The sequence below is a fragment of the Colletotrichum siamense genome, assembly GCF_013390195.1.
Source record: "Colletotrichum siamense strain Cg363 chromosome Unknown KSG_Cg363_contig09, whole genome shotgun sequence".
Lineage (NCBI taxonomy): Eukaryota > Fungi > Ascomycota > Sordariomycetes > Glomerellales > Glomerellaceae > Colletotrichum > Colletotrichum siamense.
Window position 1 is genome coordinate 1451943 of NW_023501022.1, and position 18234 is coordinate 1470176.

The 18234-nt window shown below is 55.3% G+C and overlaps 1 protein-coding gene across 1 annotated transcript; it reads left to right on the forward strand.

Annotated features, from left to right (window-relative positions):
• Nucleotides 1–14966: 14966 nt before the first annotated feature.
• CGCS363_v013112 (uncharacterized protein) lies at nt 14967–15349 on the forward strand (the record flags this gene model as incomplete). Its single annotated transcript, XM_036644961.1, has 2 exons — nt 14967–15061; nt 15106–15349. The coding sequence occupies 2 exons, from the start codon at nt 14967–14969 to the stop codon at nt 15347–15349; spliced, it is 339 nt and encodes a 112-aa protein (XP_036489263.1).
• Nucleotides 15350–18234: the final 2885 nt, after the last annotated feature.

An 18234-nucleotide genomic window follows, 5' to 3' on the forward strand; every position in this document is an offset into this window, starting at 1 on the left:
GGCGGGGCCGTCGCGGTAGTGTCTGTTGTCGAGAGGTTCTCTTGGGGGAGGGTGATGATGGGACTCAAAGCGATCGGGGTTACTGGCAGAAGGTGGTCGGCTGTTAAATGGGAAGCACTTGTTAATGTCTGGTCTAGGGGCAGGGCAATTGAAATGATGAGGTAACGGGGGGCGTCTGTGAGAATCGAACGGACCTTTGCCTAGTACCAGATCCGCCCGCTTCCATAGCGGGTTTGCCGGGAGAACAGATGAAGTGACTAGAACCCCAGATGCGATCTATGAGCCTCTAGGCATCTGACTCGACCAAGGCGTGAAGGGACGAGAGCGGGCCTAGTCCGTGAGGTCGGTGTCAAGACGGGTGTCCGGTGAGGTTTGGTGTATTTGGGTGGAGATGATAGAGAGAGTGGTTAAAGGTGGGAGGCTCAGAGTCATGTAAGAATAAAAGCCGGGCAGGGCAGAGGGAGAGTGTGAGCAAAGACAGTGTGGTGTGGTGTGGCTTGGCCCTGAGGAGAGGAGGTGAGGTTAGGTTAAGTTAGTCGAACCTCTTCCAGCTGGGTACCCGGTAGGCAAGATCTGATCAAGCTATCGCGCGTATGTGATGCGTGGTGGCGGGATAGGAAAGTCACTGCATGTATCCTTTCCTCTGGGGGGGGGGGGGGGGGTGTGTGGTGTGTGAGAATGAAGGGGGGAGGGTAGGGGAGGAATCGGGGGTAATGCTGGCTCCAATTGGGCTTGTCGAGAGGTTCCGAGCTGAGAAAGAAAAAGCCGCCTAGCGTCGGTCAAGTTACCACGCTGCTCTTTGTGGCGGCTTTTTGTATTTTGTCCAAGACACACACTGTCAAAATCTCTCGTCCAGGCTAGTCGGGGTGGGCCTATTTCGACGGGGTCTGGGAGTGAGACTCAGACTCGTCGATGGGGTGTGGGTGTGCGAAAATACCGTGGGCCTGGGCCAGTGGAATTTCTGAATTTCTTTTCGATGCCGTTGCTTTTTGGTGCCGGTCTAGCGCCTTGGAGGGCGGGCGCCCTTCAATGAGTGCTGAAGAGAAAGGGAGGGTGTGTTTTGGTATGGGCGATGAGTCCTTGGAGCGTTCGTGCCTGGCCGGTCTGGTATGTCCGGCGAGTTGGCTGACGAAGTGCGCAATGTTAGGCGTCGCGTGTCTTCCAAGTGCGGTGCTACTCTTCGATGACTATCTGTCTGAGTTGAGATCGTACCTCTAGATCTGACACCCGATCCAAACAGTTGCGGCGGCCGATCTGGAGATAGTTCGAGTCGCGAACGGTCGCAGGAATATTGCTGGGTTTGTCGGATAAGTCAGATGGATTGGAAATGGGTTGATGGAAGAAGAGAGAGGAAGAGAAGGGAGGAAAAGGAAAGGAAGAGAGGAAACGCGGATGTGTGGGTTATGAGAGGAAATGACAGAGGTATTATGAGATCAGCGACTGACACCCAGGGCGAGCGAGGTGTGATTTCTGAGTGGACGTGCTTGGTATATTCACACGCAGGTAAGGTCTGATATGTACGGAGGTACCCCTTCGCGGCTACAGGGGCGCTGAGAGGGGGGGAGGGTATGGTGGTCTTCGGTACAGTGCCTCAACGGCGGCAGGTCCATGTTGCCTTATGCTTGCTCCTGATGAACCAGATCCATCATCCCTCCCCTAACTGTTCTTGGGGTATGTGGGGGGAGGGCAAGGAATCGCTGCTCGGGGACCAGATGTGCGGTGTGTTGGACTAGGAATCGTCGCGAGCCGGAGGGACTGAGATGCGTGTGCAGACTGCACCTTTGCATGTACCGGTCAGAGCAGACCGGGGTCGTGAGGGATCAGGTAACGCATCGTATTGCCCAGGTATCCATTCAGTCAACAGGCCGGGGTGGTAGGAAGGGGGGCCAGATTTTAGCATCCAGATTGGCGGCAACATGTCGATTGATTGACTGCTGATGTGCAGATGGTCTGCAGTCGAGGCTTCGGTTGTTGGAACTCATTCACCCAGGTCTCTCGTCGGGTCGTGGCGTGGAAGAAGAGAGCTCTCGGAAAATGACGCTCTTTACCAAGCGTCAGTAGTCTGACACTGCCAATCGACGACTATGGTAGACAAGACATTGCAGTCCGCTACATCAGTAGCTACATACTGCGTAGATTTACCAGCAACCATTGGGTGATACCTCGGCGGCAATGTGTAATTTGCAGGTATTTGTCCAGTGCTTTGGCTGTCAAGATAGCACCACGGTACCTCAACGACCCTGGAGGAGATAGAGCTGGAGAAGCCCAGCAGCAGTACTCTGTACGGATACTGCTATGTGGTGCCGACCTCGTGCGCCAGCAAATCCCCCCCTGGGTCGGAGTCTAGCAATCTCTGATGGCTAAGGAAATGGTACGACTTTTTGCGGTCATTGCATCTTGGGCAGGGGATATGCCCCACGATAATTGGCCTGCTGTCACGGCTGGATCGCAGATTGGTTGTCGAGGGGGGCAGCGGCTGGGCAGGGGGGCTCACCAGGGTCAGGGTCAGTGATGACTGGGGGTCAGCAGTAGTATCCCAGTCAGCCATCAGTAACAGCAGTCGCTGCCCCAAAGTTGGTATTTCCATCGCTCATCACTCAGGCGTTGGCTCGTTGGTACTGGTGTGGCAGACACGATGGACGGAGGCGGGCTGACGATGTACTCTCAGGAGGTTCATGGCGTCAGGGCCGGTGGTGTCGATTTGCACCCGCCCTGGTACCTCCTTGGCGAGATTGTGATTGTCGCAATTGCACAGCGACAGACTTTTAGAGATGGACTCAGATACGGGTCAACAATGAGTTAGAAGCGTCGATGTTATGCCACCCGTTGTCTAGGCTCTGGATAGCAAGTTGGTGCAAAAGCGCTGCGCCATTGCTTGGCAAATGCTGGATAATTGCGTGAGAAGGAAACGATGCTTTGCCCACTGCGACGGTCTTCCTTTGCATGCAAGATCCCATTCCTCTCGGCAGCGACATTTCGAAGCGCGAGAAGACTTTTGTCCATGGTGTTTGGCGGTAGTGACGGAATGCGCTAGAGCGATTCCAGGCTTCATTGAGGCTTTGCCTCCTCTTCTGTTGAGTTGAATGGAGGAAAGCAGCTGGGGCGTTTGGAGGTTGAGCTGCTACGTGAGTGGGAGGCGGATAGTCAGGGAGCGGGGAGGGCGCTGGAGGAGGGAAGAGGGCGTTGGCATCGGAGGCGCTGTCAGGGATGAGATGCAAAGTCTTTCTGTGGTGAGCACATCGGTTCCAGTTGGATTTGGTGTTTCCCGCAGTATGATGTCGCTAGGCGCGTGTCTTCGGAGCGTGGTACCATAAGGATACCAAACTGCGCACTCATGATGGAGAGACCAGAAGGAGAGTACTCGGTAGTATCTGTATTCGTGCCGTGCGTGGTGCGATGCGAGTGGAATGCGGCGGCGCATAGTGCCGCACACTGCCCCGGGCTTTTTTGGACGTCAGATGTCCGTGGACAGGGGTCGGTCGATGGCAGGAGTGGTGTTCCCAAGTACGTCTCCCATGTCCAAGTTCCATGTCCATGCCCTTGCGGCGTTGCCTCTCTACGGGGTGTCGTCTCTTTCAACCTCGGAGCGAGATTTGAAGAGGGGCTGTAGACGAGGGGATGGGCCAAAGCTCGAGATGGGTCGTCCATCAGGTTGAGCGCTCGCATTCCAAATGAGGGCCAGGAGCTCGGGAGGCGGAGGGAAGCTAGTTAGGGCTCGATGTATCTTGGGTCCGGTGCAGTTAGACATGTAGTTGGAGTTGATGGTTGCAGGTGAGCCGGAAGGCAAAGTTGAGGTCAAGGGCGACGACATACCGGCACACAGCAAGGTGAAGATAACAGTGGTCATCTCTTGGCGAGGTAGGTACAGCAGGCGATGAAACAGTTTGACGTGGACAGATGATGCATCGCATGCAGTGACGAGCTGTGACGGCAACGAGGATGAGGAGCCAAAAGCAGAGGCAGAGGTAGAGGCAGACCGGAGGCAGGCCCGAAGCCGACTCGAGCTGACGTTGGGATAAGTTTTCGCCATCTGCACTCTACAAGCCTTTTCGGTTCAAGTTTGGACCGCGCCGGTGCGTTGCCGTCCCGAGAAGGGGGACGGTAGGTAAGGTAGGTAGGTATCAAGGTGTGAAGTAGGCCTTACCTTGAGTTGACGTATGCGCTGACCTGGTGGGCTGTGCTTTTCCCAGACAGAAAGGCACGAGTTGGGTTCTTACCATTTGATGTGTACCTTAGCTGTTGGCTTGATTCTCCCAGAACCGCAGGAGCAACGCAGCAGTACAGTGGACGCGCCTTCCTCACCTCCAACCCTCCAACCTAAGGTACGGTAGGTAAGCAATGAAAGCCAGGCAGGTACCAATCCACACCTCACTCAGTTCCACCTATTGTTAAGGCAGGTGCGGATTCGGATTCCTAGGTATCCGCATCGTTGGGCAGATACAGTGGCCACGTGCTGCAGTCCGTCTCAGCGTCCCGAGCCCTGTAGGGAAGGAGACAGCGGCGCCCTAGAACATCCATCCGGGCAGTTGTCATCCACCACCCAGCTCGCGCGAGCCCCTCCTCATCTCTCTCTTCGGTCGCAACAGGCGGGTGCCAAGTATCTCCCGGCAGTAAAACATAGGGCGCGGTACTTCTGTCACCGACGGGCTGGTTAAACTGACTTTGCAGTTGTGGGCTCTCCTGCCTGGTGCCTGTCCCTGTCCTGGCTGTCCTCGTTCCTTCCTTCCTTCCTTCCTTCCCCTTCCCCTTCCCTTCCTCTTCCTCTCGTCTGTCCATGTCTGCTGCCTTGTGGCCTGGGGTTTCTCGAAATGAAAGATTAAAAATCGGGCAAGATGAACCCCAGAGGGAACTTTAGGTAATCCAGATCCATTGCTGGATTCCAGATACACCCGTCCTTCCCCTTCCTCGTCCCACCCGCTGCTCTAGGTTCCCTGTTTCTGTGAGCAAACCTACGACATGGACCGCCCATTCGCCGACCTTCACCCGCCGTCGCCGCCGTCGCCGCCGTCCACCGTCCATCGTCAATCAACTTCCACCGCCCAAGTCCCCTTCGGCTCGGCCAGTTTCGTTCTGTCACATCACATCAGGTGCCATTCCTCCACCCCCCTTCACTGACACACGCACATCTCCCTCTGTCTATTCGTACCTTTCAGGGGTGCCGGAAGAACTGGGCAGAAAATCCATCCGAATAACTGCAGAAACATATTGCCAACCCACATCCCAACCACCACCCCCCGTACGTCATATCTCCCCCATGTCTTCAACTCTTCCCTTTCCTAGCCCAATGTGGCTGGCGGCCTTTGACCGAGCTTCTACTTGTGCTCAGACGTCCTGCAAAGAGGCCCAGCTCCACCCCGTCATCTCGTGCAGCCGAGCCTCGTCTGTCAGATTTTCACTCCGACAATCTGGGAGACAGACAGTCGCCGTGTGATAGTTCACATCCAACCCGCTGCCGCTCCGCCTGGCCAAGCAACCACGCAACCAAAAACACCCTCTTGCGCCGGCGACCTAGTCCGCCCGCCAGTCGCACTGCACATCGCTGTTGTTCACTTGCAGCCTTCGCTATCCACTGGCACCCTATACACCCCCATCTACATCGGGCTTAACCGCCTGTTGGCCTGCATATGTCACAGCCATCACCTTCATCCGGCCTGACTCCATCCGAAGCACACGCACACAATTGGGTACAGCTACAATCACAACTTTTGTATTCCTACACGACTGGCCAGCCGATTCTACGGGTGTGCTCCTCCTTCTCCACGATGCACTAGCCCAGACCGTGAGCGAGAACCAGGTACCCTATCCAACCTCGCCTCATCGCCCTCGATCCTGGGGCCGCACCAGAATCCTGCCCCGGCAATCTGAACAACAGATCGACCCTCCTGAGGATGCGAGACTACTATGCGCCGCTACACCGTCTCCAATCACGACCACCCATCAGCAATTCGGCCAGGTCATCATCTTTTCTGTGCAACCCGCCAGCAAATTGGCTTTTGCTGGCCTGCTCAACCTGTCTTTCCCCGGGGGAAGCCAGATCCGCGCCTGTAATACCCTGAATGGTATCGCACGCTTCTCAGCAGGTCGTGTATTCTTGCCTCGCCGGAGCTCCTCACGGAACCAAGAAACCAACCGCGACGCAAACTGAACCACCCGTGGTCGGCCACCTGTCGACCTACCCGAGTCTTCTTCATGTTGCCGACAGTCTTCGCACCACGAACCAATGGCATGCCGCACATGGCATCCGGCCATGCTTCGCCTTCAGGCTCTTCGCCGTCTTCTGTACCAGCATGTCTCGTATCGACCCAGACAAGAGACAACCTCGGGTCCTGCCTACCCCATCCGCCCGCCGCTGTATCATCATGGGACGGTCGCCGCCGTCGGCCAGCTAGCTATCTCACAGGTCTTCCGATGCCCCCGCCATTTCAAATGGGCCCTAGAAACCAACGCTGTCGATACAAATCAGGGGTCCTTCCTCATGAGCATTTAGCGCTTCAACAGGCCCCGTCTCGGTGCATCCGCGATCAACGGGTATGGATTCACGTCCAGTCAACATCGAGGTTGCTCCCCCACCCGCGGCCCCTCTTCCAGTCGATTGGGATACTGAATCGTATCATGTCTGCCCCCTCCAATGAGAAGGACCTCGAAGACGGGGTTCTATGTCCTGGTCAGCGTCCGCTGCCGTTGTCCCGCGAAGCCTTCGTCCACTCCTGTCCGGCAAACCCTCACTGGTATCTTACGAGCCATTATTCGGTGTTTCGGCAGGAGAAATGAACCAGCGGCCTGCATCTTTGACGGATCAAAGGCTGGGCCTGCTAATTACCAACAGATCTCTTACCGGCTCGCGTACAAATAGATTAGGCGCGTCGGAGAGAGTCTGGTTATCTCGATACGTGCGGCTAACATGTCAATGGTTCATGCCAGTAGGCGGCACGTCATCAGCTGCCGCCGCAAGTTATCAGAACACCATCGACACGGATCAGCATGGATCACACCGGATCGCCACCAAAGCACATGTTTCGTCGCGTTGCTTTAACGGGCAGTATCCACCTCATCAGCGAAGATTTTCTCGCTCCATTCCCAGCCTCCCAAGAGATCCGTCAACAGTCATCGACCCCTGTGTGTGTAATTTCCTCGCACAGTTTTCGGACAACATTGCCTGCAAGCCTGTCGCGTATCAGTGCCGATCGCTGCCATTCTAGTCTCTACTTCCTGATGTTTCGGCTCCACAAACTCAAATGCACCCAGCAAAGAGTCGCAAGATCTACAGGTCTCATCTCAAGCCTCTCAAGCCTCTGTCTCTATTGCTGAGTAGCGGGCTGGCTGACCTGGAGCTTGGCGTATCGTTGGGGGCCAATCTGGGCGTCTGGCGACTGAACTTCACCACCAGCATTGGGTCCAAGGTCTGAGCGCTGGTGCCCAACGAACCACGGCATCACGACCCGAATGACGAAGCATTGCAGCTTTTCGTCACATTTTCTGGTTCATCAGATCCCGAGCTCTCGAAGATCGACCTTCTAGCCACTGCCGTATCTTGATAGGCATCCCGCAAAACCCGGATTGTCTTGGTTGCTCTTCCAGACAGTGAAACATTTAGCGACTGGCGTCGGACATGGCGCTACAACATACCTTACCCTCCATGCCTTCAGGTCTCATTTGTCTCCATCCGAGGTTTGGCAATATTTACGAGGTGGTGATACCTCCCTCCACTATGATCAGCAACGTCATAGCCTCGGGCCAGATGAACCACCAGTCGCATTTGCCGCCGCCACGCCTAGGCTGACATTTCTTCGAGACACTCCTTCCCTGGCGCAAGAAACGTCGGGACAGGACCACGAAGGTGTCACTGTTGCGCAGTGAGGCAGAAATTCATCGTGAGAGAAACGCCTTAGAAGCAGCGTTTAATGCGGCAAATTCACCGTAGGTCGTCATCTCGCAGAACGATCTCGCTACATGCCTGTCAAACTACTCTCTTCCCTGTGTCCAGACAAGGAGCAAACATCGGAGGCACGGCGCCATACCTTATTTTTGACGTGAAGCGTCAACGTCAGGTTTCACTGATCCTGGGAAACCAGGATGTCGTTGTCGCGATGCTAATTCTTCCATTTTCGCGTCAGGAATAACTCATGTAGCTCGCCTGTGCGCAGCAGAGCGATTGCCGTTTCCAGTGGCGCTTCTACGCCTGAGGCTGAGAGGAATACTGGTGCAAGTATCGTCCCTTTACTGGTGGGTACGGGGTGGCATATGCACGGACAGGTATCCGTCCGCGAGTCTCTCTGTGACACGGGCGGACGACCTTCTTCTCCTTAGACAGCGGCAGCCTCGACTCGCCGGTTGTGCAATATTTGCAACTCCGAGATGGCTCTTGCCTATCAAAACTTCCAGGCCTGACTTCTTGTGGACCCTACTGGCTCCGGGTGCGTAAGGTGTCATTCCGAAGGGTGGGCAGAGGAAGATGGCCACGCGAAAAGGGACATGGATATGCCCCGGTCCGCAGCTGTCTCGAAAACTGCGCAAAACCTAATGTCGAAAGGGACTCAAGGACTGATGCTGCTGCGAACTATTCCATCAGCCGTGAGCATTTCTTCCTCCGTAGGAATGAAATCGGCAGGCCATCCCCTCAGTACTACGCCTATCTGGCATCAGTCAATCGAAAACTGAAAGCAAGAGAGAAATAGCGCATCAGTCTTGATCACCCAGTGGCACGGCCGATCTCAAGCCGGAACGGATGGATTTCAACAGGGTTCTCCTGGTTGACCACTGCACGCAGCATAACAGATGTTGGGTTGGCAGACTCGCCATGGGCCATTGGGTAGCCTCCCAGGGATTCTTGACGACGTGCCTTGGTTCGCGAGGCTCCGTCTTTCCATACGGCAGCTCTCTCATGAAGATTACTGAACACGGCATTTCGCCAGGCTGTCCAACACAAACCTTTGATATCATGAACCATCTAAAAACGGATCGAAGCCAATGCACGTTGTTTTTTGTGCGACTCGGCAGACTGCTACCACATTCTGTGTGGTACTTGACGCTGCCGCTCGTTGCACAGTCACACTCGATGGCACATTGGCGGGAGTACTTTCAACGGCCGCTTGCCTCATCAGAGGTTTCTCCTACGCTACACTATGTACGAGCAGGTCTCACAGAATGTGCGAAAGACTAATTATGCTCCGAATCAGCATCCACAGCGGCGACACGGGTCTGGAGCTTGGGCCGTCATCGGTGATTAATTATGAGCACTTCCTCATGCCAGAGCGAAGTCGCGACACAATCACTGGCAGGCCTACCGCGCGGACACATCCTACGAATATGCGAGGCCTTCACCTGGCGTACCATCAAGCGTGAATGCGAATGTCGGCTGCGACACAGTGGGGGGTTGTCGGACGGTCGCCTCACATGCAAATTATGAGCTGATTGAGAGCGGAGGCCTAGGTATTCATACGAATACCACTCATGAACGCAGACGACATGGCCTGGCGGGGCTGTCGTCTGCGCAGCCGGGGTCTTCATGACGAGTCACACAAACATGGCGGCCCTCATAAGAACAAAACGCGGCATGCTGAGTACTCGTAATATGACAGGCGTCCAAGCGCATCACCATGTGCAGCTGGCAGGATCGCTTCTGCCGAAAGATTGTCAGGGAAGGCAGTCAGATGCCTTGACTAATGATATGACGGCAAATCAATTCTAGGGTTTATTCGACTGGATAGGCATGTGTCAAATATGTCTCGACCTTGAGCAGCGGATCTCGAACAAAAATACAAAGTCCACGAAGGACAAAAGGGGCTGGTGTTCATTCCATTTCTATCGGCAATGGCATGCCGAACGACAAGATCTTCACCAGGAGCATATAATGTGTATCGTTGTATCGTATCAGCCAAGCAGTAGACAATGACTCAACTGGAGAGGTTTTCCAACTCCAATCTCTCTGGTTTCTAGAAGACGGCTACCGCAGAGATCACCGCTCCCAAAGATTGGGACAGTCCGTCCGAGAACAGCAGATCAGGCCTGCTCTCCGGTGTGGGCCGGTGTCCCGCAGTGGGAGGCAGACGGTGGACAGGGTTCACGGTGACGGTGCAGCCGTCGTCGTGGTGGCTCGCATCTGGGAGTTCCATTGCGTTGCAGGGCTGCGATCCCACCCACAGCGAGGTGGAGGGCATCTCAGCATTGGGATTCCAACGGATTGCACCCGCCCCCCCTCGATTTGGGGGGCTCAATCTAAGAAAGTTCATGATTATGGCTCCGCTACGGGACCGGACAGCATGTCCGCGCCGCACTATCCAGCCCTCCCTGCCAGACAAGCCTGCTTTGCGGGAGCGAGACAAGTACCAGTGCCAAGAGCTTCTGCAAACTCTGGCGAGGTCCAAACACTGTCATGACAGCCCGGACTGTTGCCTCATTGACGAGAGCGGACGAGGGTCAGAAGCAGAAAAAAACATGGTCCCCCACTTGCCTCGCTCACGTCGTCCCCTGACCGCGGTTCATCAGTTGGGGACTTTTGCCTCCTCTCTCGAATCATCGTGTCACGGGATGACCGCCAGTTTGGTGAAGTGATCGACCTCGGCAGAGCTGAGCTCGATCTTTGTCAGGAATCCGGTGACGTCTCGGGGCTTCTGCGACTTCTATGGGGCTACCTGTGCAGGCCAAAGACGGAGCGCCCTCCGGTGCGGCGCGGATGTGGCCAGTGGGACACACGCAACAACTGGCCAAGGTCGGTTGATCACGATACAAATCTGCCTGTCAAAAACTCAAATCCGCCGACTCCAATGGCAAAGGGGATAAAAGCAACCGACTGCACACGCCTCCACCCGCCCTATCTCACCAGATTTGGGTTCAACTGACCGCTTCACGCTCCAGGTCCACTTACTGCTGTCGCGTTAACTCTACTGACCTGCCGTCCGTCTCGTATAGATGGGTAAGCAGGGTTTGTGCCGGTAACGGGCGAGCGCTCAGGCGCTCTGTGTGCTTTTTTGAGCGGCACCTCAGCAAGCTTGCGAGTACAGGTGCACGTGCATGACAAGAGTAGCAGTACTTCATCATAGCTAAGGCGCGGTGAGAGAGATGCCCTCACAAAGTACCCATACAGCCGTCCGCAGCTTCCCGCAGGAGCTTCGCTCGTACCTCTCTTGGTTCCTGTTCAGTCTTACAGCCCTTTCCCTGCAAGGTGGATGCTTCCCGTCATTTGACAGCTGCGGCGGATGCCAAAATGGCGTTTTCCCGACGTCCCTTGGATCTCGCTTGCATTCCCCCACTTTTCTTTCTCGAAAAGTTGAATGTTGAAACGAGCGCTGGTGGCCTCTCTCTCGATGGAAGTTTCGATTTGCATTCCACTGCTGCTCTGCTATTGACAAGGGTCGCGGGACATCAAACCGATCACCGTCTGCGCCGACGACACCGGCGGGGAACACAGCGGACGAAAGGGGGCCGCATCCCTCCACACATTCCACGCGTCGGTCCTCCACCAGCAGGATATCATGATACGCCTTCAATGGGTCCCACGACCGTGTGCTATTTCACCCTGGATGCACGTTTCGTCCATTCTCTGAGAGCCACGGATGACGCTCATGGGTCTCTTCGTGCGGTTGACCAAATTCTGCAGCGGACGACACCGCTTGCTATGTCACTCTGTCTGTACGGAGTACTAGGAGCTGAAATGTTCAAAGGAGAACGCTACCCGTACATTGATGGTCAGCATCATGGAAGGCAGCCTCCTCACTGGTTCTCTTCTCCGCTTCTGAAGCCTACTGCGCCCGATGCTGCGGCCGTTGGATCGCACGACAGCAGATTCCGGCTTCAATGCCAGAAGGGCAAATGAGGGGGCAAGCCAACCATCAAAAGAGGCGTGTTGCATCAGCTAAGCGGGCCATGTTCTTGCCGCAATCGAGACGGCACAGCGGCAGCATCAGCAGAATCTACGCAGCTCGCAGGTAGCTGGCAAATCAAAGCGCGCTTCCACGTCCAAACTGCATCTGTGGGTGCCAGGGAAAGGCGCAAGACGAGGAGGAGGCAAGAGAGAAGCAGGCCCAGTGGGCTTGGGCTTGTCGACGCAGCCCCCTAGTCGCCGCCTCTTGATCTTCTTACCGCATCTTCACTTCATCTGCAGGATTCATGCTGCTTGCTTGCTGCCAAGTTACCGCTCCGCCGCTCCTCCTGTAAGCCCACATCCAACCAAGATGAGATCGACAGCGCACAGCCAGACAATCCTCCTTGCAACCTACCGTGCGATGCAGTCAGTACACCCCGAATCTAGCAGGCCTATCTGCTTTAGGCAGCCTTGCTCGAGCGACACCTCTCTTTTGGTCTTCAGCCGCGCCAATACTTGGTCTTTCTTGCTTTTTCCGATCCAGTTTGGACCTCGTTCTTCCAGTGAAGGCGGAACAGACTGGCTGGTATCTAGGGATGATGCTACCCGGCCATTATCACGTCGGTATCCTTCGCTCGGCCAAACCAAAGCCACCCACCAACTTGTCTACCCAACGTTCGAGGGATCTGGCGCGTTTCCCTCGATCTCATGCATGCCCAGCGAGCGTGCCCTATCAAATCACCGCCCCTGGTCCACGTCGTGCCCCCGGTCGCCTTACATTTATACACTACTCGATTGACTTTCCGCTTGATGGGGGCACACCAATCCATCACCGCTTCCCCCGGGGATACTGCCATTTATGGCGAACATCTCCTTTTAACAAACAAATCACACGGCTCCATCAAATCCAACTGCCTCCGCTTTATTGGGCCATGTGCCAGATCCGTCCATCGCCATCAGGGCATCATATCTCAACCCGTCCACTGGGTCGTTTTCGCTGTGTCGATATGGGGCTAGAACGGGGGCATACCGTACCGCTCAAGTACCTCTCAAGTCGACCTCCGGTACCCTTCAACTTGCTACGCCGCGGGCTTGATCCCAAATTCGAATTTGGCTGACCCAAGTTTTCAGGCAACTGTGGTAGTAGTGGTTAGCAGGAGTGTCGCTTTCGTTGCTGTTCGAGCCACGACTGCGGTGTCCGTGTGCCAACCTGATTTCGGACCGAGAGCCAACGCGTAGCATACTACTGCAAACTGGACCCGGTGCAAATCGGCTCGGTCCAACATTGCTGACAACACTGCTGGTGTCAGATCATATTCGTCTTCATCATCCTTCGCCAATGCGGTTTTGTATGCCTCGCCATCAGTGCAGCACTCTGGATCCAGACATAACGACTATACTTGGTTCAACATGCTCGCCGCTGGCCCGGAGTCGCATTGCAGTTGACACATGCAGCCACCCACGACGTACTCGAAGCAGCAGCCGTTGAGAGTCATGGTCGACTCCGTGTCCCCAATCTTGTCGATCATTTCTGACCTGTTGATGGACCTACATACGAGAACGAGCATCGAGGCATCTGGTATGTCACATCTGGACGTATGGTGGGTCGCTGCGTCTCGCTCTCAGCACTGTATCATTTCGGAGCGCGACGCCCGTCTGCATCAACGATCTTGAGAAAGCCGTCATCCGCGACAAAGATACAGCCCTAGACTGTCCGAACCCGAGCCGCCATGTGGCGGCACGTTATGGGTCAACGATGCGCTTTACGTGCGAGGCCAAGGCGAGCAGCCGGTGAGGCAAAGACAACCCTACCCTGCCACCGATGCATGTGAGAGGCTCGTCAGACTACCAACGTCTACGCAGCTACTTGGATGATTCGCATAATAAATCGCACACCTCGTGTTTCGGTTGGATCTCAGCCATAGGGTGGCATCCTAATATCACTCGATCGTTTTCTCACGCCAGTGTGGTGTTTCCACAATGGTCACTTGACGATCTGCCGCGTCTGCAATCGGCGAATGCTCATGCAGCCGTAAGCGTATGGTTACCCTGAGACCCGAAGATCCTTGGTTAGGAGATCTCGCACAGTTCACTTGGTCATGCATTGCAATCGACAGTGCCTAAACGTTATGGTACTGATAGATCATGGCTGGCAAGGGGTTCAACTGGGCACATATCTCCAAAATTGACCGGCTAGGTTTTATTCGAACCGTGCTGTGACACCACTTGCGATCTCATTGCAGAAAACGGGGCATCGGAAGCACCAGAAACTTGACTGCTCTCATATCGACAAGTCTTTGATCCTGCGCGGGATGGCGGGACGTGGTCGAATCAGTCGCAAGGGTGCTCGATGTCGCAGTCGAATGCAACATGCGATGGCGGTGCACACCACAGTCAGCGCAGAGCTTACGGCGGCTTTTCCCATCCACTGTACAATATCTTCGATACATCGGTGATCCTCTAAGCGGGTATCTTGTGAGCAGCACATTCGGGTAAAAGCGCTGCTGGGTCCTCGTCAGCATTTTCCTGGGATCTGGCTCCAGTGTGCCAATGATGCTTGGCTCGTGGTGCGATCGTCTGATCTGGAGATCGGTCTGCCACGCCGCCCACACACACGTTATCATCTCGCATCTGCGGCTGTCAAATAACGTGTCCTAGGCGGTGCCACTCGCCCTCCATCCATGGCAAATCGAGAGAAACTAATTGCCAGGGGGCTTCACCGGTGAGAGGGACTGCATCGGCACTAATCTTTGGGCCCCCCTTCAGCCCCGGGCGACCGTTGCCAGAGGCAGGCAGCGGTGGCTCTCATTGAGAGGATATGGCGCGACAGTTGACACCCGTATCTTGGATGTCGGCATATTCAGTCCAATTATCAGCTGGCTCCGGGCGCATCTCCAGCGACCAACGTCTCGACGGCAGTGTCAGAAGTTGCAAAAGAAATTGTCTAGCGCCCGAAAAGGCCAGCAACCCCGCTTCCCGACCATATGGTTAGCACGCTTGGGGCACACCTGGCAAGGAGATTAGAGTCGGCGGCCGGCCAGGAGTCCCATGCTCGTTCCCAGAACTCGACGAAGACATCAGGCCAGAAGAAGTCGATGTGGATTGCTTGCCCGTTGAAACAACCCCACGCCACAGGCACACGGGAATCTGGGACAGAAGCGGCGCTATGCCCGGCTGCCGATGCAATGGCATGAGATCGAGGCCAGCGTACGTACGCACGGTCGACCGTTTGGTAGGCGAGGTGCCAACAAGAAACAGCTCGTGAGTCGCTTTACGTGAAAGCCGGCTGTTTTCTCACAGTGCAGTCACCGCAGGCGGAGACACGGAGTGGGCCACGGGGAACATGCTGACGTGCAATGCTCGGCCGAAGGATGTCAGCGGAGAACTACGAATTCCATGTACCTTCTGCCTTCGATCGATCAGGACGAAAACCTCCCATTCGTGGAATGCGACGTTGCTTTGGCTTGTTTCGACAACCGGTCAGTGCACAAGACGTTGTCCGATGCATCTCGTATGCTGGGAACAGCACTCACTGATGCTTACTTCTAGCTACCAATGACATCGATAGCACTGGCGACATAATGAGCTGGCTTGTATAATCAAGTCGCCGATTGTATTTCGCTTCTGATAGTGGCTGCTGATGTTGGGTGGCCTTGCCTTCCGGCGGCGGGAACAACGCCAAAGCAACCCACAGAGTTGGGCGTTCACTCAAAGGATCGATCGAAAGTTGGGCACTTTTGCTTGTCCTCAGGGACCTCCAGTTGGACGTCAGAACGACGCGTCATTTTTCAATTTCATGAATAGGCAGCCCTATTTCTCTCGCCAAACCTGAGTGGTTCGGTGGATGGAAAGACAATTTCCTTCATTTGCTCGAGTCAACCGAGGCAACAAGAAATAATGAGGCACGGCTGCCGCCCCTTCTCTGTCGCATGAAGTTCTGGTATCGTTTCTGGGGTAGTTCGTCACACGTTGCACAATTGCAAAGCGAGCAGCTATTCCCGTCGCATTTGCTTCTTACCAGCCACCGTATCAGATCATGACTGATGCCTTCCCTGCTCTGTCCCTTGCTCGTTTTCTTATTGCGCACCGAACTCCAATACGACGAGGGGTGTTGGACGCCTCTGTTGCGCCAATCGCAAGGATGGGTCAAGGCTTTCTCACGCCCGCCGCACACGGTTGTTTGTTTGCTCTGAGCTCGCACTTCTTCACACATGGAGTTCAGACGTAATAGAGGCTGCCTCCTGTCAAGTGCAGGTTCTCCGAGTATCAGCAACGTGCTGCAGACTGCGCACGTTCACCGCAGACTTCTGTGTGTTGCTCCGACGTCCGCGTCTCTCGAACCTTGTGGGCCGCAGCTTCGGTCTCTGTACCGCGTCGGCCCCGGCGCCCGCGACAGCAGCAGCAACAACAACAACGGCTTTGTCTACCGATCACCACCAATCTTTGTCAGGCTCTTGAAAAGAAGCCCATGGAGGAGGATAAGATTTTGAAGATAGGGTTAGCTCCCGCTGTTCAGCCTTACGACGTTAGGCCCGTCGGCAACACTAAACGAGCTTGCTTGGCCGCCCGTTTGCTTGCTTTTTCTGCTGCTTGGCCGTCAAGATCGGCAGAGACGCGCCATCGTATGATCACGGGAAGCTGGCCACTCATTGGAGGTTTTACGGCGCTGTTTGCTGTTTGCTACATTGCTACTGATTCTTGAACCATCTCACCGGGCCCCAAATCGAATGTTTGCTTGTCAAAAGGGATCTGGTGGAGGCTGTTATCGACACCGATATCTGAGCTCGAGCCGACTAAACTAATGCCTTCAAGATCACGCCCCTCGATGACCTTCCGATTCTTGGCTTCCCAGTCGCCACCGGGGAAAGTTCGCTGCCTGCCGAACACTATTGTTTTATGTCGACGCCAGGACATGAAGCAAGGGCTGCGCAAGAATTGTCCAGGGTTGACTTCCTATCTAGTCACGACACAAAATCGAGGCTCGTCACCGACGACGCCGCAAGTTGTGATTGAATTGAGACATTCAGCGAATGCCCAGGTGTTGGCAATGACCTGTCATGCTGTGTCTCGTGCATGGCCCCCTTTTTCTTTCTTTTTCCTTCAACCTGAATCATTTCCGTCGCGGGTCAACCACTCTGGATGCGAACCTTCCTATTCTACTGCATTTTACCGGTCTGGAATGCATGCAAGAAACGAATTAAGCAAAGTCGTTCCTCGACAAGGTGGGAGCGCCATACGGTTTTGAGAAGTTTTCAAGACACTATTGGACTTTTTTTCTTTCTCTTTTCTATCTGGACTTCAGTCCCCCACGCTGAGCGGGACTCGTCCTCTTGCCTTGCGCCCCCTTTTTGCCGCCTCACTTCAGACCGTTTCGATATTTCTTTTACCCGTATTGCATATCGCAATGGGTTTCAATGAAGTCCTTACCTCTTCAGCTTCCGTTTGCCATCGCGGCTAGCGTCTCCCGCTCACTGTTCCATATGGGGGCAAGCTCGAGTTGCCAACAAGCTAGGGTGGCGGTCTCGAACGCAATGATATGGGCGGCCTTGCGTTGGCGCGCTTCTGGACGGCGATCATGAGCTGGGGTCAGGTGGGCAATTCAAGACGTAGCCTGCGTGTCTCCAATAAGACGCCTCACGATGTCGCCCAAGTTGCAAGCCAGCGGGAAACTCAGTTCTCGCCCGCATGGTAACCCGTCCTCTTGCCGTCCCCGCCTCACCTTGTTTCCCCCACGAGGCTTTGACCTGTGCAGTAGCCCTCATGACCAGAGAGTTGGTCCCTGGATGAGGACCAAGTCCCACCCGCATTGAATCACAAAGAAGTCTTCTTTGGGAGAGACTCGGCAGTTGCTTCTTCGCGGCATGGCGGCTCTTGGACCTCTGCCAGCGCGAGGCGGATGGCTCCGAAGCAACTCATTGGCAAGCATACCGCGGCAGGCGGCTGTCTGATGCTGTTACATTGAACGGATCTGGGCGAGGCTTGCTGCCACCTCCCTCGTCCGCCCAATGTCTAACCACTCACATCGGCGATGAGGTGTCGGATGCCCTGTGGAGACTTGGCAGTGACATCGTGTCGGGCAAAACTGCTGAAGAAGTCACGGCGTGGCCTGAAGCCCCGAGGTATATTCCCTGGCTTGAGTATGTCGGGGACCTGGTGGCCTCAGTGGCGATGCCGTAATGGTGGTGGGTATGGTGACGAAGGGCCAATGCCGCTCGGTCAGCAGAACGGCTACGACTCCCATGCCAGTCTCCGGCAGCAGCGGTGATGCGGACTGCTCACCGGGATGGATCGCAAGCAAGGGCTCCAAACAGTATCAGAAGCAACCGGTCGAAGGGGCTCCTTCCTGACCTGGTCTCTGGACTGAGGGGCCAGTGTTTGTTGAGGTGGTAGCCGCACGTCAAAGCCTGCCGAGACCGCAGAAGAGAAGAAAAAAA